This window comes from Drosophila elegans, unplaced genomic scaffold (assembly GCF_018152505.1).
Source record: "Drosophila elegans isolate 14027-0461.03 unplaced genomic scaffold, ASM1815250v1 contig_183, whole genome shotgun sequence".
NCBI lineage: Eukaryota > Metazoa > Arthropoda > Insecta > Diptera > Drosophilidae > Drosophila > Drosophila elegans.
Genome location: NW_024545550.1, coordinates 336,701 through 364,252, shown reverse-complemented (window position 1 = coordinate 364,252; position 27,552 = coordinate 336,701). Strand labels below are relative to the sequence as shown.

Here is a 27,552-nt window from a genome sequence, read left to right as displayed (position 1 = left end):
GCGAGCGGTGCGATTTTGAAAAACGCTCGAGAGTGGCTCGAAATTTCGAAGTGCTTGCCAGGAAAATCCCCCTGCTGTAGGGAAAACTCGCGCGCGATTTCCACGTTCGCCGAGACACAGCCGACGATCGTTTGTTAAGCGTAATTACAATCGTAACGCTCGTAAAATACGTTTGAATGCAAATCAACTACAAAGCAACATATATGAAATTTGTTATCATCGCGACAAGAGCTAAATGCGGGGCTTAGCTTGATTTTTTTGAATTTCTGCGTGCGCTAATGCGTCGTTTTTCACTTGCTGGGAGTATTTTCCAGTGGGCCCGGTGAATTGGCGCGCAATTTCATTGAATTGTATTGAATTGAATGCAAATTGCAATTGCGGCACAGCGCGGAATTGAACCTTTGACAGCGTCGGCGGGCGCGCACAACGTGGCGTATGCGTAATCTGTGGCAAACGAATCGAAGTACCCGCAATCAAATTGAAATTGAAATGGAAATGGAAATTGAAATGAAAGGCGCGCGCCGGCTCAAATAAATTATGCGCCAGTGAGTTCTAAGTGCCCTCTCCCTCCACCCGTCTCTTTCCAATCGCGTAGTTCGCTCTTTTTCGCGCAAAAAATAAAATAGACCCAAGCCCAGGCAATTGAAAATGCGATTCATATCGGCCCAAGTAGGAGCAACAACAACAAGACATGAACAACAACAACAACAACAACAACAACACTGATGATCGCTGGCAACATGTCAAGCATAATTAATTTTCGATTCTGTTTCTACCGCCGCCGATTTCTCGCCACTAGCACCTCATCTGGAAATCTGGAAGTGTAATTACGGGTAAACTTTGCGTCTTTACTTTTCCTTTGTAATTAATCTCTGCCTCTCCCTGATTCCCGATTCCCTGATTCCCTGATTCCCTGAATACCCGATTTGTTTTTGTTTTTCCCGCTCTTTGTTGCTATATTGCCAAGTGCGATTTTGTTTTATTATAATGCGAAACATATAAACATTTCACTTATCTGTGTGTATCTGCGAACGTGTGTGCTATCTGCCTTTGTTGTTTCAACATTTTGCGAAAATTGTTTAATTGTTTGAATTCTATTATCACATTTGGCACTCGCTCTCTTCTCGCTCTTTTCAATTGTATTACAGCCGAGCAATAAGAAATTTAAAATCAAAAGCTGATCAAATTACGAATAAGCAAACATATGTTTGATTGCCTGGCAAGCAATTAATAAAGAACATTTGCATATCGTTTTGTAAGGCGCAAGTTCACAGTTGGATTTAATTGCCTGGCAACAATTTGCTGGCGAATAAATTCGAAAACTATTGAGGCGTTTTAAGTATTTCGGACATGGTCTGACTTTAAGCCGCTTAACAGCTCCCAACTAAGTGAGTGATTAAACAAAGTATTCTAGATTGGATATATGCACACAACACTTTATCTGTTGCCGGGCATGAATCACCGCTGAGACATATTGTTTAACCAATTAGTAACGATGTGTCAAATATCCGCCGGTGATATATGGATAAACTGGCCAACTGTAACAGCCGACTGATAAATCACTGCAGCAGCTGCAACTGCAAATGCCATTGCAACTTCAATTGCAGCTTGAATTGTCACTAAGCTAATCGCAGGCAATTTCCTGTATTACATTCGCCAAAGCCATAAAAAGTATTATCCCAGGGAAGAGAGGCAACAATAGGGAATACAATAAACTGGCTCATTAGGTGGACAGACGGCCAGAAGGACACAAATACAAATTACGACTCCTGGGGCAATGAAGACACAAGCCGAAACACAAACAGAAGAGCCAATAAAGCATGCACAGTAAGAAATATAGGAAATTTAATGCATTTTGATGTTTTAATATAACAATGACTATACAGTTTTGTCGTTAAATGAATTTAAAATGGGTTTTCTTAGCTAAAAGATCCTTTCTTAAAGAGTTACTACTTATTTCTCTAAATAAATTCTTTTAATTAATTCTTACCCTCTGATCTTTCCTATATTTTTTTCATCCGTTTGCCTTATAAAATAAATAAGTACATGTTTGTTTCCTTTTTAATATAATAATTGCTTTAAATAACAACTATGTAATATAAGTATTGCATTTTGTTCTGTGTAAACAATGCTGGTAATAACTGCGCATTGCAGGGGGGATCCGTTGGGGGCGGGGGAGGGAATAAGCCAAAGCTGCACGGGTTAATATGAATGTGCGTCGGCATGTCCATGAAATGTCCATAGAACAGACGTCTGACTAGCAGTACGAGTACTCGGCTAAACAGGCGACACACCAGGCCATGGATGACAGTCCCCATTCCAGGTCCCCGATCCTCCGATCCTCCTACCCCCAATCCCCAAACCTCGATCCCCGATCCCCGATCCCTGATCCTCAGTTGCAGTGGCAAAGACAAACGGACGGACTTTCCCGTACTGCCTAGGTGTCGCTTTTTGTTGTTGTTTCTGTTTCTGTTCGCTTTATAATAAAAATGCAACCATACCAGTTTTACCAACTGACAACTCGCATACACAGGCGGCGGGGCCAACTCGTTTGCCCCTTCTGCCCACCGAGCAACATGAACAACAATAACAACTGCAACTACAACTACGAACTGCATGTGAATTTGGTTTCAAAAAACTATGTGTTTATACCCTTGGATCAAGGGTAATTGAAGTGGATGATGTTGTTTGCTTAGCACTGAGGTTGGGCAAATTGTGCGGGGTAAATTAGTTGAGCAACTCTTGAATGAAAATGGGTACATGTAAAGTTTTTGTTGCATGCCATTTATGCCTATGGAACTTATACTTAGTTTGAGAAATATATGTCTAAAATAGTACAACAACTATGTGCTTGTATTTATTCTGCTTCTAAAGAGCGTTTCAAGTATTTAGCAATATATTTTAAAATGATTTTTCATAGAAACGTAGTTTTAGTAGTTATTCAATAATTCTTATAGCTTATGGAAATCTCACAAAAATGAGTTTTTAAATGGAGAGCATTTAACCATTTTTAAATGGTTAAAAAGGTGCTTAGGGAGCCACATCATGGTCCTTCAACCTTTCCAGAGCATTTCTAGTTCGGTACGGGCTAGCCACTGGCTACGATTCGTGTTGCAGCTCTCTCTCATTCCCGCTGGCCCCATTCACGCACCTGTCCAAGCACAGAGCCAGGCGGTCTGCGATCTGCGATCTGCGGTCTGCAATCTTCGGCGGGACTGCAGGTCTGCAGGTCTGCTCCACACACACCCCAGAGCGGGCCAAGCGATCTGCTATCCGCACAGTCACCTGGAGAGGCGAACCACAACTGCAACTGGCTTTGGTGGCTTTGCAGGTGCTTTGTTTGTTTGCCGGACTTGATTATGCTGCCGAGGGAAGGGGGCTGGCGGGAGGATCGGGGGGCTGCGGCACTGCCTGCATAATAATAATCCGGCAATTAAAATATGATCGCATAATAACTCGACACTCGCGCGTCTGCCTATGATTTATGGCTCAGCTGGTTCGGCCAGCGACTTTTGGCTTATTTATAGATATGGTCCAGCTATAGAGCCCGATTCTCAATTCCCAATTCCCAGCTACCGATTCCCGTTCTCCGAAGAATTCTTCTGGTGGGGTAATTGTGTGGCTGCGACCACTTTTTCTGCCGCTTGTTCTGCGGCTCTCCGCATACTTTTGCATTCGCTTAAAGGTAAATTGCTGTCGCCAAGTGCCAGACGATATAGGAGATACCCCAAGCCAACTAAGTATGCCCCTCCCCCTTTAAAGCCCCATTTTAAGCCCCCCTTTTTAAACAAGCCGGCTTGGCTCGTTTCGTTTTGGCAAAACCCAAAAACAGAAGACTGAAGAGCGAGCAAAAAAAAGAGTGAGAAGCAAAAAGCAAAACATTTGATACGCCTCCCCCCCTTGCGACAAAGTCAACCCCCTCTCCTTCCCCTTCCCCTTGTGACATGGCCTGTCCGACTGTTGCTTCTAATAAATAATTTTAAATGCTGACTACAAAACGAAACCGAACGAACGAATGAAGTGAAGTTTAAGTGTAACCCAATAGCCAAGTCGCGTTCTTAATTGCCTGCGTGGGATGTGGGGCTATGGGGCTATGGGGCTGTGGGGCTGTGGGACATGTTGCTGCCGTACAGAGAGGCTGCTGCTGCTGCTGTCGCTGTGGTGTTGCTGCCGTACTGAGATGTTGCTGTTGTACTGAACTGTGGTGTGCTGTGTTGCAGCTATACAATGTGGGCCAAGTGCCCACTTCGGTGGGTCCAAGTCCAAAGTCTTGACACGCATTTGGGGGTAGTTTCTCCGTTAGCCAGCCTCTGTCTCTGCCTCTATTTCCCATTTTCATTTCCATTTCCATTTCCCCGTTAGATGGGTGGCTGATGACGTCAGTCTCTTTGTCGCCATATGTCTAGGCCCACACGCACACTTCACACACACACACCCCACACACAGTCGTTGGGAAAAAGTATGCGTCATCGCAGCGTCTCTCGATTGCAATTTCACCAGCCCCCCCAGACGATTTAAAGGAAATCCAGCGGTGGGAAGGGGTCTTCTGCGTCACAAAACCAATGATAATTTCACCATGACACGCAACGCAAACACTTGCACACAATAAAAAGTACCACAGCAATTTCCCTTTTTGTTGTACAATCACAGAAACTAATTAATATTTGCAGAACAATACACAGCTAATAAAAATTCCTCTGATAAGATATTAAAAATAGACAATTCTGCCGTTGTTCCCCTCGCCGATCTGTCCGCTCTGGTTGTGGCAGACTAAACGGCGTGTACTTTGGCGATTAGTAAAGTATTTCGAGGGGCATTGAAATACAGAATTTCCATTGAACAACAGAGTGGTAAAATGTCAATAAAAACCTGGGGGTTTCTCTGTTGAGTCCAAAGTCTTTAAAATATAAGTATCCCCACTTACATTAATAATAAAATATCTTTTCTTTCGTTTGAAAAGCACATTTAAGCTATGTGTCTAAATTAAAACCATAAAACGTGTTTATTTTTAAGGGATCAACTTTAGTAAGAGCAGTTAAGTTAAACAGCTCGCTAGAATGATTTGCATAAGGGGTTGAACAAGCTGCTAGTTTTACCACATTATAAATTATCTCTTATCAGTTTGCTGTGACACTTTTATCATAGGATTTATATTGGTAAATAATCATATTAAGAGTACTCTAATAACACTTAATAAAACGAAATACTCTACGAAATTGCTCATTATTTAATAAATTATTTTCTCCTTCTCAATGCAGTTTGATTTTAACTTCATTTACTATTATTCTGATGAGATTGGTTATTAATCTAAAATAAAAAGACATTAAAGACCCACTTACTTTTAATTATTTTACTGATTATTAAGTGATTTAAGATCCCCGATATTTCAAACAAGTTGGGAAAAAGTCTTTGATAAAGTTATTTATCTTCTAAATATAGTTTTCAGTTTTAAACTTATATACAAACTTATAAGTTGGTCAAAGAAATGTTGCAAACGGAGGGGAAGTCAAAGTTTTCAGACTTTGTTCCAGCGCCAACCATCCAGAAAGCCCCTAACTAACCCTGCTGCGCTGCCTTGTACAGCAAATAAACTAGATTACTAATACGCCGTGTTGTGCCACATTGTGCTCTGGTTGTTTACAGTCAGCAATTGCAACAATTTACTCAGTGCAGCCAGACAAAATGGCGGCAACGCCAGGGCATCTGTATGGGTGTCCGCATCGGTGTCTGTGTGTTTGCAACCTCGCTGACAGCATTTGGTGCGTGCCATTTAACTTGACAAGCTCATTTGTTGCAACAGCAAACACAGCAAATACAGCAACAGCCAGCTGTACATATGCCAAGCCAGCAAAAAATGAACATTTGTTTACAATATTTATTTATTTATTTACTAACATTCATTCTTATTGCCTTGGCAGGCAGTCCGACAATGTCAGCCGCGTTTTGGCAAGCGAATTCAGCGATTCGCTGGGAACAAACAATTTCAATTGTCGGTGATATATATGCGGGCTCACACAAGCTACATTTATGTTCTGTATCTGGTAATGGGAGTAGTAAAGCACCTTGATAACAGCACTCGTGTGGCGCTCGGGGTCCGCCACCCATAAATCCCTCCAATCGCTTGCCGCAAGCCAAAGTCCGGGCAGTTATACACATTTTTTGTTCAAATGCGTGAGGGGTTAAGATGAGCAATTTGTAGTCGCAATTTCACACAAATTATGTAGATTGCGGAGAGAATCCCCAAGCTTTTAGTTTTTCGCTGCTCTGCTCATTTGTATGTAAATGTATTAATGTGCATTTATGTATTTCCTATGCAAAGTCCATGAAAACTTGTAAAAAAATAAAAAAAAAAAACAAAACACTGCGATGCCCATAAAAATGGAAGCAAAATTTGTGATAATCATATGTTAATTTCAAATCAACGCTGACGTTCATGTTGCTGCTCCGGCACTCCAATCATAAACAGACTAATTTATATGAGTTTAGCGGGCCTTCATTTCTAAACGTCAATAACAATGAAAAACAAAAAAACATAGTAAATGTTTATGAGATAGCACACGCTGACTTTCTGGGGAAAATGAGTTCGGGAAAACCAAGCTCTTGAAATGACAAATCTCAAATTTAAAGTTTTAAAAACACTTACCAAAAAAGACTATGAAAATTGCATTGAAATCTATGTTGGAGAAGATATTTATATTTAATTTACAACCAAACAGATAAATAGACTAGGGCCTGAGCAAAAATGTTGTTTTCATTTAAAAAAAAAACAAATAGTTTTTTTTTTGTTCAAAATCACTTTCAGTTTTATTCAGAATCTTTCCTTTATATAACTAAATAATAAAAGTAAGGGGCTTTTTCTTTTAACTTTTGAGAGCTAAAAGCCACAACACAACCATTTCCGATTGTGCAAAATACCCTCCTCGCCGCTGTCAGTCAAATATCGATCTGTTCATTAACTCCGACTTGCCACTTGAATTGGGAGCAGCTAGGATTTGGTCTGACAGAGTTGCTGTAATTGAATTAACACTTTCGGAGCAACGTCTGCCCGCCTTTGTGGCAGGTTCAACGTCACGACACCCAGCTAATCGACAAATAAACAAACATCCAGCCGAGAGGCAATCAAAAGCGGACGAAGCTGATCAAGTGCAACTGCTGCACTGCGAGTTGTCACACGGGACCCCTTTTCCCTTTTCCCCGGCGATTGCATGTCAGAGTCGAACACTGGAATCGTAGAGCCAAGATATATGAGCACATCAACGTGAATTAACAGGCACATTAACCGATAACCGATCTCCAAACACGAAACACGGACCCAGAACGAAAGACTCTGGCAACGAACCCAGAACGAAAGACTCTAGAAACGAACTGCCAACGAAGAGGAAGAAACGGAAGTCTAGACTCCAGGGGCAAACTGAATCACAGCTGCGGAATGTAGTGTGCCATATGCATCGCATATAAAAGTAATATTTTTTATGGCCATATCGAATTTCCAGCAGCAGCAGCAGCAGAGCCAAGCAACAGAAATATCGTCAGCACAATCATTTCGAGTCGAGCAAAACGGAACAGAACAGAGCAGAACAGAACTGGCTGGCTAGCTGTGGCGCCCAAGTGTTACCCCCGGCACCTGTCCCATTCAACTCCCTTTCGGCCAACACCCCGGGCATTTTGTCTTGGCCGGCCACAAAGCAAAACTGAAAATATTCAAACAATTCGCATTTGCGTGCTAATCAATAAATTTGCCTGTGAAAACCATTTTGATTGCTGGTATCAAACGAAACTTGTAAGCGATCAGCACAGATCGTTGGCCGAAATTTGAATACTCTTCCCAAATAAAAAAAGTAAATTAAATAACCGTCTTCAACAAACATTGGGGCTTTTTTAGTTCCTAAACAGCAGATAAATTTTATGTAATCACAAGTAAAGTACTTTGAACATAAATAACAAATTTTAAAATCGAATAAATAATATTAAATATTTATAAATATTATGCCTCACTTAATTCAACTATTATGTGGAATATCATGTTTTTAAGCTAAATAAAATAAAAGCACTTAAAATAAAAACAAAATCAGAATATAAGAAAATGTTTTTAAGCGCTGAGATAAAAACCATGTATAATTGATAGCAGTTTCCGAGAATTTGTGTATTTTTTCTCTGGCATTTCTGAGATTGTCATTAAACAAATGTGCCAGAAGCGGCTACCAATTCACAACGACAACAAAAATATCATAAAATCGGGTTTCGCACGTCACTCGCTGGAATTCCCGTAAATCGTCTGCTCAAATTTGTTGTTTTGTTGTTTCTTTTTCAGCTGATTTTTTTTGTTTGGTCCGTTGGTTGGTTGTTTCTAAAAAATTGTTTACAGCTATACAGGCTCATCTTCGATCAATAAATCCGGTTTTTTCGAACATAACAAAACGAAGGCATCGACTATTTTGTATACCTAGTTTTTTTGATTAACTTTCGCCTAAATAATTGCACAATAAAAATTGTATGGAATTTTGACTGTTGTTGTGATCGCATTTATTAGCTCTGCACAAAAGTTCGACTTTGGATTGGCCCCAAACACAGATACTCACTTCCACAAGTGCCGACCAGTGTCTGTGTATCAATTAATTGTTCTGTTTTCGCTATTTATAGATTTTGCGGTAAATTCGCTAATAATACTCAAATTTCAACAAGCCAGCACCCGCACTCTAACGCCCATACCCCCTCGCCCAGCATTTCCCCCACCATATTTGCCCCGAGTTTATTAATAATTTGCAAGCCGAACCCAATGAGCAGTTAAGAATAATAAAAATCATTTTATATGATCCATGATTCATGGCCATGACAAGTCTGTGCAGAGACTTCGGCTGGGCTTATATGGCCAAGAATCGGCCGAGATTCTGGACTGACTAATCGGCGAAGGAAATATCATCGAAACGGAGTAATCTGGTGGCGGCTCCTAAAACGGCGCTGAGTTCTATGGCTTATGCTGATTGGCTCAGCAATCAACAGATGATCAAAATATGCCCACAAAGCCATAAAAAGATATTTTTCAGATTTTAAAATATGAATTTAAATCGTAGAAATGTGTTTTTTTTTATATGGTCTTTAAACTGACTAAATTAGGCAATTCAAAGTTAAGCCAGAGTTCATTAAATACATTTTAGTAACATAAATCTCTTAATTCTTATGTCTCTTTGTGTGCATATCTCATGAAAAATTTTTTTAATTTTAATAAACTGCATAGCTCCTTTTAACATAAATCAGATGTAAGGGTCATTTTTCTTATATTTTTATACGTAACAGATTTCACAATGTTTTAGAGACGAAAAATTCCAACTTGTATGTGAAAACATTAAAAAGAAAACAATTTCATTAACCATGTTGTAAAACTTTAAGTTTACTTGATTGAAAATATATTTAAATATAATGGAAACAGACAGACAGACAACCCATTTCATAGAAAAAAACGCAGATTGTGTATAAACTTTCAAAAGAAACACAATTTAATTAAACTATATGATGTGTGACTTTTATAGAGCACTTATTCCGGCATATTTGGGTTCGGCTCGATTTCTGTGCTGTGCTGTTCGACTGTTCTGTTCTTTTTGTTCGGCTTGGCAATGATTCGAACGCTATTAAAATCGCATTATCACAACGGGATGGCAGCAGAAGTCGGCGGAAGATGGAGGACAGGACCAGTTTGAGGTCGGCATTCACTGTGGTCCTGGCACTCCGCAGTTGGGCTGGGCCCCATCGATGAAACCGATGATGATGATGATGGCTAATAGCTTTGTTAGCTTTTATACGTTTGTCTGGCTTGTGACTTTATTATGTCGTTCGATGCATTCGTTTCTTTCCCGTTCCCGTTCCCATCCCCATCCCAGCGGCATACGAAATTGGTTAACTCTCGTTGTTGGCCCATTGTCTTGGGCAATCGTCAACGTCATGGATGTGGCTCTCTGGTCTGGGCCTTGTCTTCATCTGGGCTGCAGCTGTAATCGGTTTTGGTTTGGGTTTCGGTTTCGGTTTAGGTTTCTGTCAGATGGAATTGTACCAAATAAAGCCAAGATCCCGAGCCCCGTCTTGCCCCGAAGCGCCTGCCATTTGACAAATGTGCGTTTTTAGCCATCTCATTGTTGTGGCAAACAGACTTCAATATGCAAATACATTGAAATTAGTTGCCAGGCGGCGATCGGAATCAGCGGGGAGTTTGGATCAGAGGCTGGGCTGGGGTCGTGTCTTGTAGTTGGCCTGTGGAATTTGCATGATTTGCCAAAGTCTCTGGGGTTTTTTGGCGCCGCTTGCGGGGGATTACGACTGATCTCGGGGCTTAATGGCCATGTGGCTGTAGGTTGTGTGTTGTATGTTGTATGCACGTATGTAAGTCGTAAGCATTCCGCTGTTAATTGAATTAAGCCAGCGACATGGTCCACTCCGAAGGTAATTGGCAGGAGGCAGGCCGTCCGGGCTTTTAAGTGGAATTCGCGATGGCGAGAGTGTGATAAGGACGGGACTGGAGGACGGCCTGTGCCTATGCGTATACGGTGGATACTATACTATACACTATACTATGCAGTATACCATGCACCATACCATACCTACCGCCGATCATTAGAGGCCCCGTCTAGACGCCGTCTGCGTGCCGTGCGTAACCCTTTCGGGAGCCAAGAAACCAGAGCCAAGAACCCAGAACTCAAAGCCCAGAACCCTAACCAATTTTCTGCAGTTGAAGTGCAGCGCAACCCCGAGCACTCTTAATTGCCCAGGCCTTGTCGGCTGGGTTGCTGGGTTGACGCCATGTCGGGACCATTAGAAACCCCAACGCCAGCCCATAATCACTGGCCCTCGGCCACTTTAATTGGCACGACATCGTCTAAGTCTGACTCATGTAATACCGCCGCCGGGTCCCCAATTACACACATTACAGAATAATACGGAGGGCCGAGATCTTAGGAACTGGGCCCCAAATTAAATGCCCTGCTAATTCCCACTATTGCTCTGTGGCTATTTTCGGATCAACCTTAGGCCCCAGCCCCCGAACGATTTCTCAACTCATTCACTCAATCGCACATTAACCCCATCTCAAAAGGCCGACTGATTTGGCGATTTGGAAATTGCGTACAGTGCATACATGCCGCATGATCATCATCGCCATGGGCATTAAAACATGAACAATGAACCCACACGATAAGCCGAGAACCCAGGCGGCGATCCAATTGAAATCAACTCGAGCTCGGGCCCTTGACCAAAATCAAGAATCGTATTTGGAATGGCACTCCAAGAGTGCTCTTGAATTGAGCGATTCCGAGATGGGGAAGCACGGCGACATTGGAGCACGCTGTTACATAATCTCCGCGGAAAACTGCGACTTGCGGCTTGCCGAGGCATCCAAATTCTCAATGGCAATTAATTTGAAAACCTCCACTTTATCAAAGTCATCGAATTCTTGTATTCGGACAAAGAACCATTTCCTAGTGGCAGTGAAATGAATAAATGAGGCATACGCAGCATTTAATATTTGCAGTAGTTCCCACTTTTGATTTGCATTGTCCTTGTCAACCGCGAGACGCTTGACAAATTGCACCTAATCGCAGGGAGCGGGCACAACAACACCACTTGAACCGATCGTCACGTAGTCGATCGCTGCATTTGTTACTTTCAGCATGTGTGTGCTGTGTTATCAAGTGCAGAAATTAACATATTATTCAGAGCTCTACATATATAGTCCAACATGAGCTTAGGCCTTATCAGGTCGGGGAGTGTGACAAATACCGATTACCGGGGGTATTCGGTGCCCAAAGTCCGAAGGAAATGCCTTCTTACCTTTCCCAGATATATGCTTAGGAATTTAATTGTTGTAAAGATCGTTATTTTATTTGGTTGTTCGTGAACAGAACTTTTTATTTATTTTTTACTTATTTTATTTTATTTCTATGTATATAGATTTTACTTATCATTTAAATGGATTTTAACTTAACATTAAGGCAAACAGATGTCAATATAAAATCTCATTATGCTATAATTTGTTAAGTCACTAAAGATCGATCGTTTACTTTGGTTGTGGAGAACTTAAAAGTGGGGAATTCTTTAAAACCAAAGACATGTAATGTTAGGTTACAAAAAAAGGAAAACATATGGCAATATAATAGCTGACTATGCTATAATTTGTTAAGTCTCTAAATGTCAGTCCTATAGGAGTAGCGAATTTAAAAGTGAGGAAATCTTAAAAACCAAAGTCATATGATGTTAGGTTACAAAAAACCTATTTCATAGCAGGGTTTTCCCACATTTTAGGGTACCCATTGGTCCATCACTTTCCCTGGCCATTGGCACTTGTTCGAATGCCGCTGACATTTGTTAGGTCAAGCACCGATTTGGGCCGGCCAATCTCTCTTTCTCAGCTCTCCCGATCGCCGCAGGGTGTGTCACACGATCTCCGATTGGGAATCGTACCGGGGCTTGGGATTACGCTGGGGATTGGGATTAGCGCCTAGTGATTCACAGAGATTCGTATCCGCATTTGGTGCGTTCGGCGTTTGGTTGGCGCCACTTTGAAGCGGCCAGAAATCAATAAAAAATCAAAAGTTAAAACCCAAAAACCAAAAACCAAACAACAAATCTTTGGCGAATTTGAGTTGCTTGTGCTGGTGTTGTTGTTGCTGTGCTGGTTCAAGACAAATAATAAAATATTATGCGCCATCGAAATTAATTATAACTCAAACAAGCATTACAATATTCCCTGGCTGGCGCCAGCACGTCAAAGATCATTAACATTTTTATGATCCGCCAGTCGAACAAAGAGCCACCACACATAAGGCTCGTATCTGTTGTTACCTGAACCACCGCTCGCACACTTTCGGATACAGAGATACACAGATACAAAGACACACGGATATAGCTCTGCGTACGCACCCATAAATCGCAAAACTAATAATGTCCAGGTTGTCTTAACACCTCCCAAAGAGGCGGGGCGAGGGCTGCTCTGATGATTCGCAGAATTCAGACAGTGCCTCTATCTATGGCCTCATCTTCATCTGTATCTTCATCTCGGGATCCGGGCAGGATCGTAAAACCGAAAACGGGATGATTTACTGGCCAAAATTTCACCCTGGGCGGCGGCGGCAAGTGCCAAAGTCTCTCCAAAACAACAGTTGTTGCACGGGCACACACAGACACTGACACGCTGACAAATCGGTTCTAAATTTAATTTGAACAACAAAGTTGTAGGTACAAATTGGTACAAGACACCTGCAGAATATCCAAACAAATCTATTTTCACCCGCTGCGCTGTTATTTTTAAACTAACCGGCTTGATCGTGATCTTTCTCCATCAAAACACAATTTCTTTCCAGTCATAATTCACGCAAGCCGCAGCCACAACAAAACCGAAACCCGAAAGCAAAACATTTACCGAGAATTGTGCAGAGGAAAAACTAATAGAGATTTCCGCGAACATCGACCGACGTCTGTGAAAATGTGTTGCCAATCAAGTGGCCAGTGGAAAAATTCTGCGCAGCAGCCACAGGAATCAACGGCGCCTCGGCGGCACTTCCACGGACTCGGCCTATGGACCCAGGTCCTGATCCTCACCACAATCCTGCTGACCGTGCTCCAAATGCAGACAGTCGCCGCCATCGGAGTGGGCGATAGTCTCTCAGGTGAGTTACCATCAAGTAGTTAGTAAGTGATCATTTGCGGGCTCTTGACTTATGTTAGATTTAGAAAACGGTTAATTTTATATGTTTATAATAATGCGTTTGCTGATACATGCTAAAGTTTTTTGAATGATTATTTCCACTAAAAATTGTGTGAATTCATGATAGGCTCTAAGTTTGTCATAAAAATTATTACAAATTTTTTAAAAATATTCTTACAAGTTGTATAGTTGGTTTTCGTTGATTAACTTGCCACAAAGGGTGGACTTAAAAAAATATTTCTGAAAATGCAAATGATAATATTTTTTTATTGATCTTTTATTATGTTTATTTGTTTCCATAGACTTACAATCTGGACTGTCTCGATAATAGTTCAAATATTTAAAAACCTAAATAAGCTTTTCATTAATATTTAGAAAAACCACCAAAATATTTAAGGACAATTTTAAGCCCAAATTCAAAATAGGTTCTTTTCACTTGAAATTTAAACAAATAGATAGGGGCCAATCTTATAACAAGGTTAATTATCTCGTAAATAATATTTTAACGATAGTTTTGAAAACCACTTCTAATTTGATAAGTATTTTATTACTTTTTATGGCTATAAATTTCGTTCCCAAACTGATCGTTAAACTTTCAACTAACGTTGATGAAGATCATGGATTTTTCCTGGCTTGGAAGATATTATTCAAAAATTCCCACAGATGTGTATATCTAAGCTGCTTGCCGGATTTACTATGGCTTATGACTATGAATCATGGATTTTGGCTGTTTTTTACGAGCCTATAACAGCTTTAACTGCCAACCAATACTTTCAGTTGTAGAGCGGGGTTATATATTCATTTCAATCGCTTTTCTACGGAAATTTTTTTGTGATTGCTATCTGAGTCAGAGTCGACTTTATCGACTTGTGTTGAAGGCGTACTCGTTAACCTTTCCCTTTACTTTGTTTTAATTGTTTTCTAATGCGTCCCTGGGAAATGTTAAGACTTTTGAACGAAGGGATAACTTAAAATTATAAAGATTTATACAACTTAGTTTTAAACGTTTAACTTTTTTTGTTCTCTGTGGAAAATATTTAAAAGCAATTTTTTTTAATTTACAAACAAAAAGTTCAAGTTATAACATATTGGTTATCCCAATTATCATAAAGTATTTTTGGTTATAAATTGATCATATATAAACTTAAGTACAAGTAATTTAAATGTTTTTTAAATTGAGATTATTATTTTGTTATTATACAATTTAAATTGTGTTATATAGATTTATTAATTAAATAATCGAAGATTTTTTTTTTTGTAATTCTCTTAACAAAAGTAAAGTACCGCTGACCCCCTCCGACCCCCCTCTTAATCCCCTTTCCACTCAATTGGCTGGCGCTTAATCTGCGACTGTGATTAATCGGCGAACGTCGTCAAAGCCAGTGGTAGCGGGAGGGGAGCTGAAATCGAGGGGCTAGAGGGTCCGGCGGGATTTGCTACTGAGTGAGCATATTCAAACGACGTCTGTGTCGCCGCCACTGGCTCGACTTCGCTTTTGCTGTTATCGTCTGGGCTCCACTAAAAAACATATTGAGTGGGCTTTTTTATGGGTTTTCGAGTGTGTTAAATGAAAATAAAAATCGCATAAATTAGATATATTGCATTGCCGATATCGGGTTACTTGAACCAAGTTCATTAACTGTTCTAGTCAAAAAGAGAAAGGAATGTAGAAAGTCGCCAGCGCAAAACAAGATATATGTTTTGGATTCGGTAGATGAAAATTTTCCATTGATTAGGAAATGGGGAAAATGTGGGAGTGGTACAGGGAAAAGGACTGGAAAAACAGCAGGGCACAATCGCATAACAGGAAAGAGTGGACCAAAAACAACAATCATCTAAAGTCCAGCATCAAAGAGCAAAGCGAACCAAAAACAAACAAGCGACCAAATTACACAGATCGTTTCTTGAGGAGGGGAGATCAAGTAGGAGGGGCCAAGATAATAATGCAGAATAAAACAAAGTCCTAAAGCCGCCCACAGAGATCACAAGACAAAGAAGAAGAGAAAAAGAAGGTAGCTCGATTTGATCGCTCACCAATCTTTTTATAAGCACTTTGTACACAGAAATAAAAATTGTAAGAAAAATATGTTAACCAGCTTAAAATGATTTTAGCACAACATTAAACGAAATCGTATTCATCAAACATTTGATTACATTTTTTTAAACAAACTTTTTTAATAATTAATTCTTCAAAACATAATAAATATGAATACACCTAATTTGCATGTATACCATTTGTTTCGGTGTAGCGCCGGCGTCTTAATTTACCGCCGAACAGCGGGTGAGAGCGACAGGGATGGAGTGTATGTCGGTGTGTTTATCAGCACATTGCAGGTGGTCTTCTCTTTTCAGGAAGAAGAAGACCAGGCTCAGCACGCTGGGGTCGTGTCTCTCCCACTCCCTCATTCCCGCTATACCTGCCTGTGCGTCTCCCTCTACATTTCCGTTTACCTTTTGCTTTACCTTCCCGTTGTTGTTGCTATTGTTATTGTTATTGTTGTTGGGGAACATGTTTAACATGCAACGCTTGGCTACTTTTGACTTAAGCGCCAGCAGCGACGTCGGCAGAAACGCCAGCAGAGCATCGGCAGAGGAAAAGGTAACAGCCAAACAAAGTAGCAACAACAACAAGCACAGATTGAGGTAGAAAAGTACTTACACAGATAATAATATTGTATCACAAGAATCATTTTGATCCTATTAAAACAGCGAAGTTAAAACTGGGGAAAATATATAATTTAATCTTTCTATTTTATTTATGAGCGTACAGAAATATTTAAAATATTCTATGTATGGCATTATGATAAATAAAATGTAAGAAAATAAAATTTAAAACCTAAAAAAACTTTTTGTGTAATTAAGCTCTTTGAAAATATTCTAAAAAAACATTATTAGAGCTAACGCCACATTGATTATAAAACGATCATAGTGATAAGCACCCTTAAAACAGTTTAAATTTTTACCGTGTAGAGTCCACATGCAAACACATAAATCCAGTGGCCTAATCTCATTGACCCGTAGATGGAGATCAGACGAACAAGTAGGGTGAGGGCATTCCCTCTATAGAGAAGAGTCCATTTTGGGTCACGTGCTCGGATAAGATCTCAGTCGGTGGGCAATTTCCGGCGTTTGTACATGCAATGAATGGTCTTGTTTGTGTTTGTTTGGTATTATTACATCAAGAGTCAACGTCAGACGCAGGAAATGCTGTGGGAGGGGATTAACTACCCACGTCAGATAGGCATATTTCTAATCCGCACTCCATTTCTATTTCAGGCGTACGTCAATCCTGCTCGAATGAGGGTGAAGAAGTTCAACTGAAAAATCAACCGCAGATTTTCGCATGTTTCAAGTGTGAATGCCAGGTGAGTCGAAGAAAAGTTCTTGCCACTTTAATTTCGCATTTATTTACCCTCGAGCAAAGGACTCTTAGCCAACTTTTTTAAGGCTCCAGGGATCCTGGCCAAGTTTGCGAATGGAGTTTGCTTTTTGGCCTCGATAAAAGTCACTTAAAGCGAAATGAAACGAAATGAAATAACATAAACATGCTAGCTGAAATAAATCTCTTGTACTTGTTCCGTCCCCTTTCCTTCCATCTGTCTCTTTTTCTCGCTATCTATCTCGCACTCAGCATGGTGCGACGCCAGTGTCCAGCCAGCAGGACATTCAGACTCATGTCATTGCTTCTACATTCTTTGCCGCCTGCCAAAATGAAAAATACCAAAAATGCTTCAAATAGTTAGATTCATTTGTGAACCGTTTGGTTCAGAAAGTAAATGTTTAACCAACATTTCCCAAATAATTAAGTTCTATACGTTTTTATCGGAATATGTTTTCAAAAAACCAGCTTAATACCATGCAAAACCTTTTAATTACATTTTATATTTTCAAGTTCGGTTTTTTTCAAACTTTGCAACTCTTCAAAAGCTGTTTTCCAAATATATTATATTTAACATTTTTTTTAAGCTAATATTTTGAACACTTCACATTAATAAAATTGTAGTTATCCATCTGAAATCGGCATACTGTTTGCTCCGTGTATTAGAGAAAGAATTTAAAGCAGCTGAAGACATTGCCGGAATCTGTCGGAATGTTTGAGTATGTTTGCATTTGTTTGGCTTCGCCTCTTCCTCTCGCCAACTCGCTCTCTCCCTCTCTCTCTTTCCCCTTTATGCCGTCTCCTTCTGGTGAATTTTTTATGATCCAAGGTCGTCAAACGGGTTTCGCGCCGTCATCCGCCGTGTGGGACGGGTGGGGGTTCTGGTACTGCGGGATTGGCAAGGGTATTCGGTTCGGTGCTGGGTCCGCGGTTCGATCTCGGCACTCGGTCGTTTGACAAACACTTGGCGCCGCCGCCGTGATTTTTTGTCGCCAGCTCCCCAGCGACAGCCTCACTCTTTCACTCGGCCTCGTTCCGTCATCTCCTTCCCTTTCTGGCGCGGCTCAAGCGACGGCTTCGTGTCGTCATTAAGCGAGCGCGTGCTCATCTGGCTGATCGATGGAAAGAGAGAGGTTTAATGGGGCGCAGGTGGAAATGGGGGAGGTGGCAGGGTTGCCAAGACACAGGAAAAAAAGTAGGGTTCTACATATTGAATTGTCTTTAAATGACATAGTTTTATAGCTAAGACATTGAATAATTATGAAGCCTAGTTATAATGATAAAATAATATTAAGTCAAAACTTACAATATTCCTGAAAAATGTAGTAGAGCATTTGAGATTTTCTCAACAGAATTAAAAACAAAGATCTTTGATCCATTTGTAAAAAAAACTTTTTTTAAACACAAATTAATATATTTTTGGATACTAATCAAGGCAAGAACATTTCTTTAGTTATAAAAAAAAATTAATTACTGATTTGGGAAACATTCACTATTCTTGTTGTATTAAAATAATGCAGATACATTTCCATTTAAAAAACACTTAAATAAAATTGTTAAATATAAAAACAAAATGTTATGAAAATGCGAAATCGATTCTCCATTGATCACAGTTTAAGAAGATATTTTTCACTGTGAGGCTGTCGTGAGCCTGTTGCTAATTTAGCGCTAAGCGCTGCTAAACGCCGCTGCTCCAATTTGAGCGGCAAGCGTTCAAGCTGGCGCCGACCGATCGATCGGGCGATCGAAGCGATCGAAGTGATCCAAGCGATCCAAGCGATCCAACCGATCGATCGATCGCTGAATCTTTTTGCCTGCGGCTGAGCTTCGCTTCGCTGCTAATATTATTTCCATTGTTGCTGCGGTTGCTGCTGTCGTCGTCGTCAAGTGGGCGTAACCGAAATTAAAAAGCAGCAGCAAAATCAGCGGGGGGAGCGAAGAAAAAATACGATACTGGCGCCACCTTACTGGGAAGGCGCCATCACTACTATCTCCGTCTCTTTCCGGATCGACCGCATGCTGCATCTCTGTCGCACGCGCTGGGGATTCGTCGCTCGACTCATTAAAAGTTCATGAAATCGAATTTAACCCGAGTTGGATGCGATTTCTCTTAGATTCGCTCTTAAGACCCCAAAATCAAAACGCTGCCCAACCGAAACGTGCAAAACGTTAAGCTGTAATCGTGGCTTGAACGCATAAAACCGATAAATAATGCCTGCTTACTGAGCTCCCGTACTTTAACTTTCGCGTTATTCCCACCCATTTAAGCCGAATCTTTACGACTGGCGTTTATTGTCCAAAATATATGAATATACTGGCGCGCATAGAACACACACATTAGTCGGATACTCCGTAATCGTCAAGGACAATCAAAGAAAATGATACTCCCCCCTCCCCAGAAAAGGCCACAAATTTTGGGTTTTATGCGAATATTATGCTGAATCCGCTGAATTCGCACTTAATGGCTTATGATTTAAACAGTTTTCCGGGGGGCGAATTTTCCCATCCAACCGGACAGACAAATGATTGAGCAGGACTTTTATGTGTATTTGCAAATTAAATTTTTTCCGGAAAACGGGTAAACATGTGATTAGAGGATACAGTCAGTGATTGTTAAATATTTACAAGATACTTTGCATTAATATTTATGAAAACTGTACACTGTTAAAGTGGAAATGGGATTAGCATTTTTACTTCACTTTGGTATTAATATTAATGAAGAATTTACGATCGCCAGGGGCAAATCAGCAAATTGGAATCATTAGAGCAGATATAGTGTGCATAACTTTAACTAAATAAATTCACTTTTGCGAATATGGAATTCTAGAGCACGGACAAACCAGATTTGGCCAAATATTTTCATACAGGTCTGCCAACTCCTTTCCTGCAAATTCTTGGGCAAACCGTTCGATTCCAAGTCCAATTCCGATTCCAATTCCAATTTGAGCCCGTGTAGCCCACAAGTGACAAAATACACATGACCATAAAACCACAAGACTGTCATTACCATATTCACTCCGTGTCTAGAGCGGCAGACTCCAACCTATCCAACCTGGCCAATCTGACCAACCTAACTCCGAGATGGCCAACAACAGAGCGAGCGGCGAAAAGAGAGGCTCAGACGGAGACGGTGTTAAAACCGATCATGTTTTGTCAAACGCAAGGTCGTTAGAGGCCGTTTGCAAATGTGGTTCTGCCACTGTGGCACACACACACACACACACACACACACACATATACACACACACTCCCATTTAAGCCCGGAGTATTTAACTTGATGTTGTGGACTGCCGCTGGGCAAGAAGCAAAACAACAACATCCCCTATCCACTCGCCATCAGACAACGCTACTTAGCAGCTCGGGTTGCCATCGTGGCGCCTTTGGCTTTGGCAATCTCTCGCAGAAAATGCCTCAACTTTCATGTTGGCTGGGCATTTTTCTATACCGGTTCCAGATTAGAAAGAAAGAATTCCGAAGCATAAACAGCTGGATGCTAGTTGGCCGATACCAAGTCGAAACTCTGGCCGGATTTCGAGAGCATGTGAACTTTGATCCATGAGGTACGACAAGCGATTAAAGTGATACTTAATCTATCAGCTCACTGGATTTCAAGAAATGCACAGAAAACAAATATTATAAAACAAAAAAAAAAATTATAAAATTTATTTCAATATGACTTAAAATTTAAAGGCCATTAAGAGGGTTTAACAAAATATTGAAGAAGTATATTATTTCCCAGCTCGTTTTCTTAAATCTAAATGTTAAAGATTTCGAACCAAGTTTCAAAGAAAAAATTAAGCTGCTTAAATATATATGTGCTCAATAAACTAAACTGTTTTTAAGTAAAAATTAATTTTAAGCATAGATTCATTGTTTCAACTAAAGACTGTATCAAACCATCAAAATACTTTTCTTTTCATATTAGTTTTTTCTAAAAAAACTAATCCATTTTATTTTTCGTGTAGAAATGGGGGACTGGGGGAGTTACGACAATGCCGCACTAAAGTGCCATTAAAATTCCAACTAACAACTGCTATTAAAACTAATACGTTGATAAACATCTCACAACCAGAGACCGCGACTGAGACTCTCGAGATTTTCATTTTCATAACAATTGCAAATTTTGCACGTTGTGGCCCCATCCAAATTGAGATCCAATCTGGTTTGCTTGCACTAAATTATACACACAAACACATACACACACACACACAGAGAGAGACTCACCAACATTGTTGGGAGCAACTGCATACAAATTAGTGAAATATTTTGCCTGTTTTTGGTCGACATCTATCTAGATTTATAGATACATTTACAATTAGTGGCGGCTCCGGCTCCGACTCGAGCTCTATTATTACGGCCGGGCTGGATCTGGCTTTAACCTGTCACTGCTGCTGCTGCGCGCTCAAGGCACCACTCAAGGGTTAAAGTTAAAAATAAAGGCAATGGCAATTGCAATTGCACAGTCCGGCCAAGTTGCAACAGTTTGACTTATGATCGACATCAATTCCAATGCGCCCCGCTGCAGCTGTCAGCATGTCGTTAACAGCCAAGTGGCTAGAAAATCCAGATGCATAGATACCCGCATATAAATATATATATATATCTAAGCTGATTTGGCACCGCTTATGTTACCTGTGGGCAGGCAATCAGCCGAGGGATCAACTAACGAGTTGCAAACAGAGCGAGGGGTTTCGCTCCTAAGGATAAATTACTGCAGCATAAATTAGTCGACTTTGCATAATCCCAGCTCATTTTCCACTTTAACTTCCACAAAGAAAATGGAAAACAATGTTATTTCTGCTCTGCTGTCTGAAATGGTTTTTATCAGATCGAAGCTTAAATACTGAAATACAAGAGTGAATTATTAAGGAATTTCCTATTATCCAGGAAAAGTATGTGTCTTATTAAAAACGAATGTAATTTATTGCATATTAATTTCTGAAAAGGTTATCCCAGATTTTTACCTGAAAAACTCTTCTGGTAAGCTGACTAAAAACTAAACATGTTTTAAGTAATTTGATTTAGGTTGATTTAAAATGTTCTATGAAATCAGAAGACCTTTTGTTTTCGATATAAAAAAGGTTTTGTGAAATACACGGTGGCATTTCTTTGCGGTTTTTAAACAAACCTGTAACTCGAACTTCTCTAACTCTTATCTCTTTAGGTTGAATCGAATCTATTGAAAATATAAATAGGTTAACATATAAAAACAAATGTATGGGTTCCTACTCATTTCGATGAAATAGTATACCAAATTGAAGATCCATTTTAAATATATATTTCTCTGTGTAGCTACCCCAAATAAAGTGCAAGTCAATGCAACCGACACGCCCAAAGTAAATTACTGTGAAGGTCAGAGTGCAGAGCCTCATTGAGCAAAGGCAATTCTGAAGGCAATTGCTGGGGCAGTAAACCAGGTAGAGGTGTGCTTTACAGGGCAGGGCAGTGGAGATATGCATTACACTCATCCATCAATAGCTCAGCTGCTCAGTGACAGTCATCTTTCACATGGCTAAGCGCATTTGAGCAAATTGCGCATACGCCACATGGGACTGAAGAACATTCTCAACCATAAGACTAATTTATTGGTTTGCCTTTTATTTGATTTTTACAGAACGGTTTTGTGAATTGTCGCGATACCTGTCCGCCCGTCAATGATTGCTATATTCTGGATAAGTCGAACGGCACCTGTTGTCGCAGGTGTAAAGGTGAGTTATCGGCTTTAAAGGTATATATTTACCTTAATCATATTACCTATAATTTGTAAATAAAAAGGAAAGGGTTGTTGGGATGAGTTATCATTATCTGTGAAGAAGTCTCGCTTTTACTTCAATTTTCGTTACCCCGCAGGTTGCACGTTCCGTGGCATGTCGTATGAGAGCGGTTCGGAGTGGAGCGATCCGGAGGACCCCTGCAAGACGTACAAGTGCGTGGCCACGGTGGTCACCGAGACGGTCCAGAAGTGCTACTCGCAGTGCGACAACAACCAGTTGCAGCCACCGCGACCCGGTGAATGCTGTCCCACCTGTCAGGGTGAGTCTTGAAGCCCCTCCAATCGAATCCCAGTAGAATCCCTCACTAAAATTAGCCACCAATCCCCCTAATGCCTCATAATCGTTAGACAATGGAGAGCCCAAGCAGATGTTCTGCCAACGGACATTACCAATGCTGCATAAAATATGCTAAAATGTTTCGAAATTCATAATTACCTGCCTAACGAAAAGTAGATCATCGCAGATAGGGCCAGCATTTTTATGTCTCTATCACCGAAATGATTTATTCATGGCCCTAACCTAACCAATTCAATTCGGCCCATCTCCGATCAAATCTCTGGTGATCTGCTGCGATCTGTTTTGATCTGTTCTCCGCGACGCGGCTGTTATTGTTGGCTCGGCTTATTTATGGGCTTTAAATTGTCTATTAAGGCGACAATGTCGCCCCGCATATTCGCATTGCGATCGCGGCTGAGAAAACAAAAGCAACACGAACCGAGGGGGCCCTCCTATGACGCTGCCTATGCAAATGCGGTAAATGCCGCTGCCGCTTTTGCTTGGAAACCCGTTTCGTCTTGTGGAAAATTTCTTGGCCCGTGGCCAAGCAAATCAAACCCAAACTAAATCATAAGTGTCTGATGTCTAATGTCTGATGTCTGATGGCTAATGCCCCATGTCTAATATATAATATCTGATGGGATTGCCTCTGTTCGACTCGTTGTCAGGTTGCAAGATCAACGGACAGACGGTGGCCGAGGGCCAGGAGGTGGACGCCTCCATCGACGACCGCTGTCTGGTGTGCCAGTGCCGCGGGAACCAGCTGACCTGCTCCAAAAAGACCTGCCCGGTGCTCCCCTGTCCCATGTCCAAGCAGACGAAGCGTCCGGACGAGTGTTGTCCGCGCTGCCCGCAGAATCACAGTTTCCTACCAGTTCCAGGTGAGTTATCTAACAAAGTCATGGATCAGTGGATCTTTTTTAAAATACGGAAGTCTAAGAATTTTATCCACAATTCCATAGCTTTTCTATGCCTTTATATATGTGCTATCAAAAAACTTAAACACACGTTGATCATTAAATTATTTTCATGTCTTTGACATTAAACTTATAAAATTAAAACAACAATCATTAGTAGTAAACATACCTGTGTAGGTATATATTACCTATATATTTATTTTACTTTTTATCTTCGCGTTGCATTTAACAACAGCAATAAATGTCGTCAAATTGAAATCTTGCTGGTATTTTAGTGCCAAGAACAATATTAAAAAAATTTTTACACAATATAAAGCTAAATCTGTTTAAACAAAAAAGGAAGCAAAGTTCTGCAAGCCGAAGCTTATATACCCTTGCAGCTATTTCAAAAATTAAATATTTTTTAAGACATCTAAATCTAAAACATTTTAAACAAATGCTTATATGTTAACAAATATTGAAGCTATGATAATTTTTTTCTCAGTTATTCGATCGTTCGTATGGCACCTATATTATATCGTTTTCCGATTAAATGCAATTACTATGTCCCAAAAAATTGCAAAAAAATTAAAAATTTGAAAAGTTACAATTCTTTTTTCATTTATTTGTTTTAAATTCCGATTGTTTTTATAGAAACTATTAGTCAACCAATTTTAATCAAATTTAAACTGCAACTGATAATTGATAATTTCTCCAAATTTTAAGCATATGTAAATTGTTTCTGTGATGTAAAATCAAATCCATTTAACCGTGACACGGAAGCCCCATTTAAAGGCTATCTAAAATAATTGGAAACTGTTAAGGCATTTAAAAATTCAAAAAATATTAATTGTAAAGGCTTGGCAACTAATTTCTTGCTTTTCGATGTTCTTTTGGCAGGCAAGTGCCTGTTCAACAAAAGTGTGTACCCCGAGAAGACGCAGTTCATGCCGGACAGGTGCACGAACTGCACCTGCCTGAACGGGACCTCGGTGTGCCAGCGGCCCACCTGCCCAATTCTGGAGTGTGCTCCGGAGTTCCAGGAGCCGGACGGCTGCTGTCCGCGCTGCGCCGTCGCCGAGGTGCGCAGCGAGTGCAGTTTGGACGGGGTGATCTATCAGAACAACGAAACCTGGGAGATGGGTCCGTGTCGCAGTTGCCTGTGCAACGGCGGCACCATCCGCTGCGCCCAGATGCGCTGTCCGCCGGTCAAGTGCCGCGCCAACGAGGAACTGAAGCAGCCGGCGGGCGAATGCTGCCGCCGGTGCGTGGAGACCGCCGGCACCTGCACCGTCTTCGGGGATCCCCACTTCCGCACCTTCGACGGCAAGTTCTTCAGCTTCCAGGGCAGCTGCAAGTACCTGCTGGCCTCCGACTGCCTGGGCAAGACCTTCCACATTCGGCTGACGAACGAGGGGCGTGGCACGAGGCGCTCCAGTTGGGCCAAAACGGTGACCCTGAATCTGCGAAACCTGAAGGTTAATCTCGGCCAGCGGATGCGGGTGAAGGTGAACGGCACAAGAGTGACGTTGCCCTATTTGGGCGTGGCCGGGGGCCAGAATGTCACGATCGAGAGGTTGGCAGACGGCGGAGCGGTGATGCTGAGATCGGAAATGGGCCTGACGCTGGAGTGGAACGGAGCTGGCTTCCTGCAGGTCTCGGTGCCGGCCAAGTTCAAGCAGAGAATGTGCGGCCTGTGTGGCAACTTTAACGGCAGCTCGCGGGACGATCTGACCGGCAAGGATGGCCGGAGTCACGGGGACGACGAGGTCTGGCACTTCGCCAACTCGTGGAAGGTGGGCGGCCCCAAGTCGTGTTCGCGCAAGCGTGAGTCCCTGGCCGCCACGCCCACGTGCGACAAGCGCAAGTCGAACTTCTACTGCCATCCGTTGAGTGTGCCGACGCTCTTCGGCGAGTGCCACGAGCGGCTGAATCCGGAGAACTACAAGGCCGCCTGCCGGATGGACGTGTGCGAGTGTCCGTCAGGCGACTGTCACTGCGACAGCTTTGCGGCGTATGCGCACGAGTGCCGCAGGCTGGGCATCCAGCTGCCGGACTGGCGGGGCGCCACCAATTGCCCCGGCGGCTGGCGACACAATGCCACACTGTCGAGCTTCAAGGGCAACCACTTTTACGGCGACCCGAGCTTCATCCGGTTCAAAGGTCGGCGGCAGAAGAACCACCAGCTGAGGCTGCAGCTGCAGGAGCAGCGAAGCAAACAGGGCCACAAGGGGCGGCACAAGCTGGGCCACAACCAGAACCAGAATCAGAATCAGAACCAGAATCAGCTGGACAAGCAGAGCCATCGGCTGGACAAGGACCAGCTGGACAAGGAGTTCTTTCTGAAGCATGTGCCCAGCAGTATCCTCTATCCGCGTGCGCCGGATCGCACGCCGCCGCCCCTCCACTAAGTTAGTCGACCGTTTAACTTTAGTTACCCATTTAGTTACTACACACACACACTCACGCACTCACACTCACTTGAGCACGCCCATCCACACAGACACTCTCGTCAAAAAAAAAAAATAACGGCGCCGCAAAACCATAGCATACTTTTGGCGGCCCAAAAATGCCGAGAGACCGTGCGGAAACCTAGTTGAATTCGCTCCCATGACAGCCAGGCCACAGTATTACGCTGAACGTCCTCTGGAGTAGGCAGATATATATATATATATATGATATATATATACACCCACACATAGCATCGAAACTCATCCTGTCGCGCCATTTCGTGTAGCCTAAGTTTTATTTATTTTAGCCTTAGTAATGGAGTTTTATTCGGAGAGCCTGTTCTTTGTGTGCCTGTTTTGTATTTGTATTACTGTATGTGTGTTTCGTCGCTGCGCTGAACTAAACTGATCTAAGCACTAAACTACAACTATAACTATAACTATAACTAAACCTAAGCTAAGCTTTAGCTAAGTGTACTTATTTGTAGAGCATAACGCAGTCCTAGCTGACGTACTTGATAAAGTTTGCTTAAAATTTAAGCTCTAGGAAGAGGATGAGGAGATGGACCTACCCAACTACTATGAGAATTGCACAACAGTATTTTTGCTTAGTTGAAACTTGAACCCCTTGAGCCCCAGATCCCCACACTCAACTCTCCAAACCTACTTAACCAACTCGAAATTCCGCTTATCTCAAATCGGGGCGTGCGCCCCTCGCAGAATTAACCAACTTTTACCCAAACTGTGTTAATATTTATACAACTAACGCCAACTATTTATGCACTTAACCAGCGGAGAAGGGAGACAACTCTTTGCCATTTTTCAATTTTACAAATTAATCAAGATTAAAGTTTAATGTTTAAAGTTAAAAGTTAATGTAATGTACGATAATAACTTCTTTATATACTACCTGTATGGCTGGATCTGTAAATTTACGATATATTTGAATATCCCAAAAGATGTAGAAAAGAACAAAAACAAAAACAAAACGAAAAAATCAATGCCACAAATGCAAGTGGATGAAATCAAATTGAAATATATAAAAAAAAAACAATTAACCAATGGTGTTTGCTCTGGGAAAAATTTTGAT

The 27,552-nt window shown here is 41.4% G+C and overlaps 1 protein-coding gene across 1 annotated transcript; it reads left to right on the top strand.

Moving 5' to 3' along the window:
- LOC108145235 (BMP-binding endothelial regulator protein) lies at positions 1 to 27,520 on the top strand. Its single transcript, XM_017270501.2, has 7 exons — positions 1 to 833; positions 13,344 to 13,649; positions 16,964 to 17,052; positions 22,681 to 22,774; positions 22,917 to 23,099; positions 23,785 to 23,997; positions 24,913 to 27,520. Exons 2-7 carry the CDS (start codon positions 13,466 to 13,468, stop codon positions 26,421 to 26,423), a joined length of 2,274 nt encoding a protein of 757 aa, XP_017125990.1. The 5' UTR covers positions 1 to 833; positions 13,344 to 13,465; the 3' UTR covers positions 26,424 to 27,520.
- Positions 27,521 to 27,552: the final 32 nt, after the last annotated feature.

What these genes read in the sequence shown, in the direction of transcription:
- LOC108145235 (XM_017270501.2), top strand. Translation starts at nt 13,466, where the DNA reads ATGTGTTGCCAATCAAGTGGCCAGTGGAAAAATTCTGCGCAGCAGCCA. An exon ending in CTGTTGTCGCAGGTGTAAAG is followed by an intron (nt 22,775 to 22,916) that starts GTGAGTTATCGG and finishes GTTACCCCGCAG; the next exon opens with GTTGCACGTTCCGTGGCATG. An exon ending in ATGCTGTCCCACCTGTCAGG is followed by an intron (nt 23,100 to 23,784) that starts GTGAGTCTTGAA and finishes ACTCGTTGTCAG; the next exon opens with GTTGCAAGATCAACGGACAG.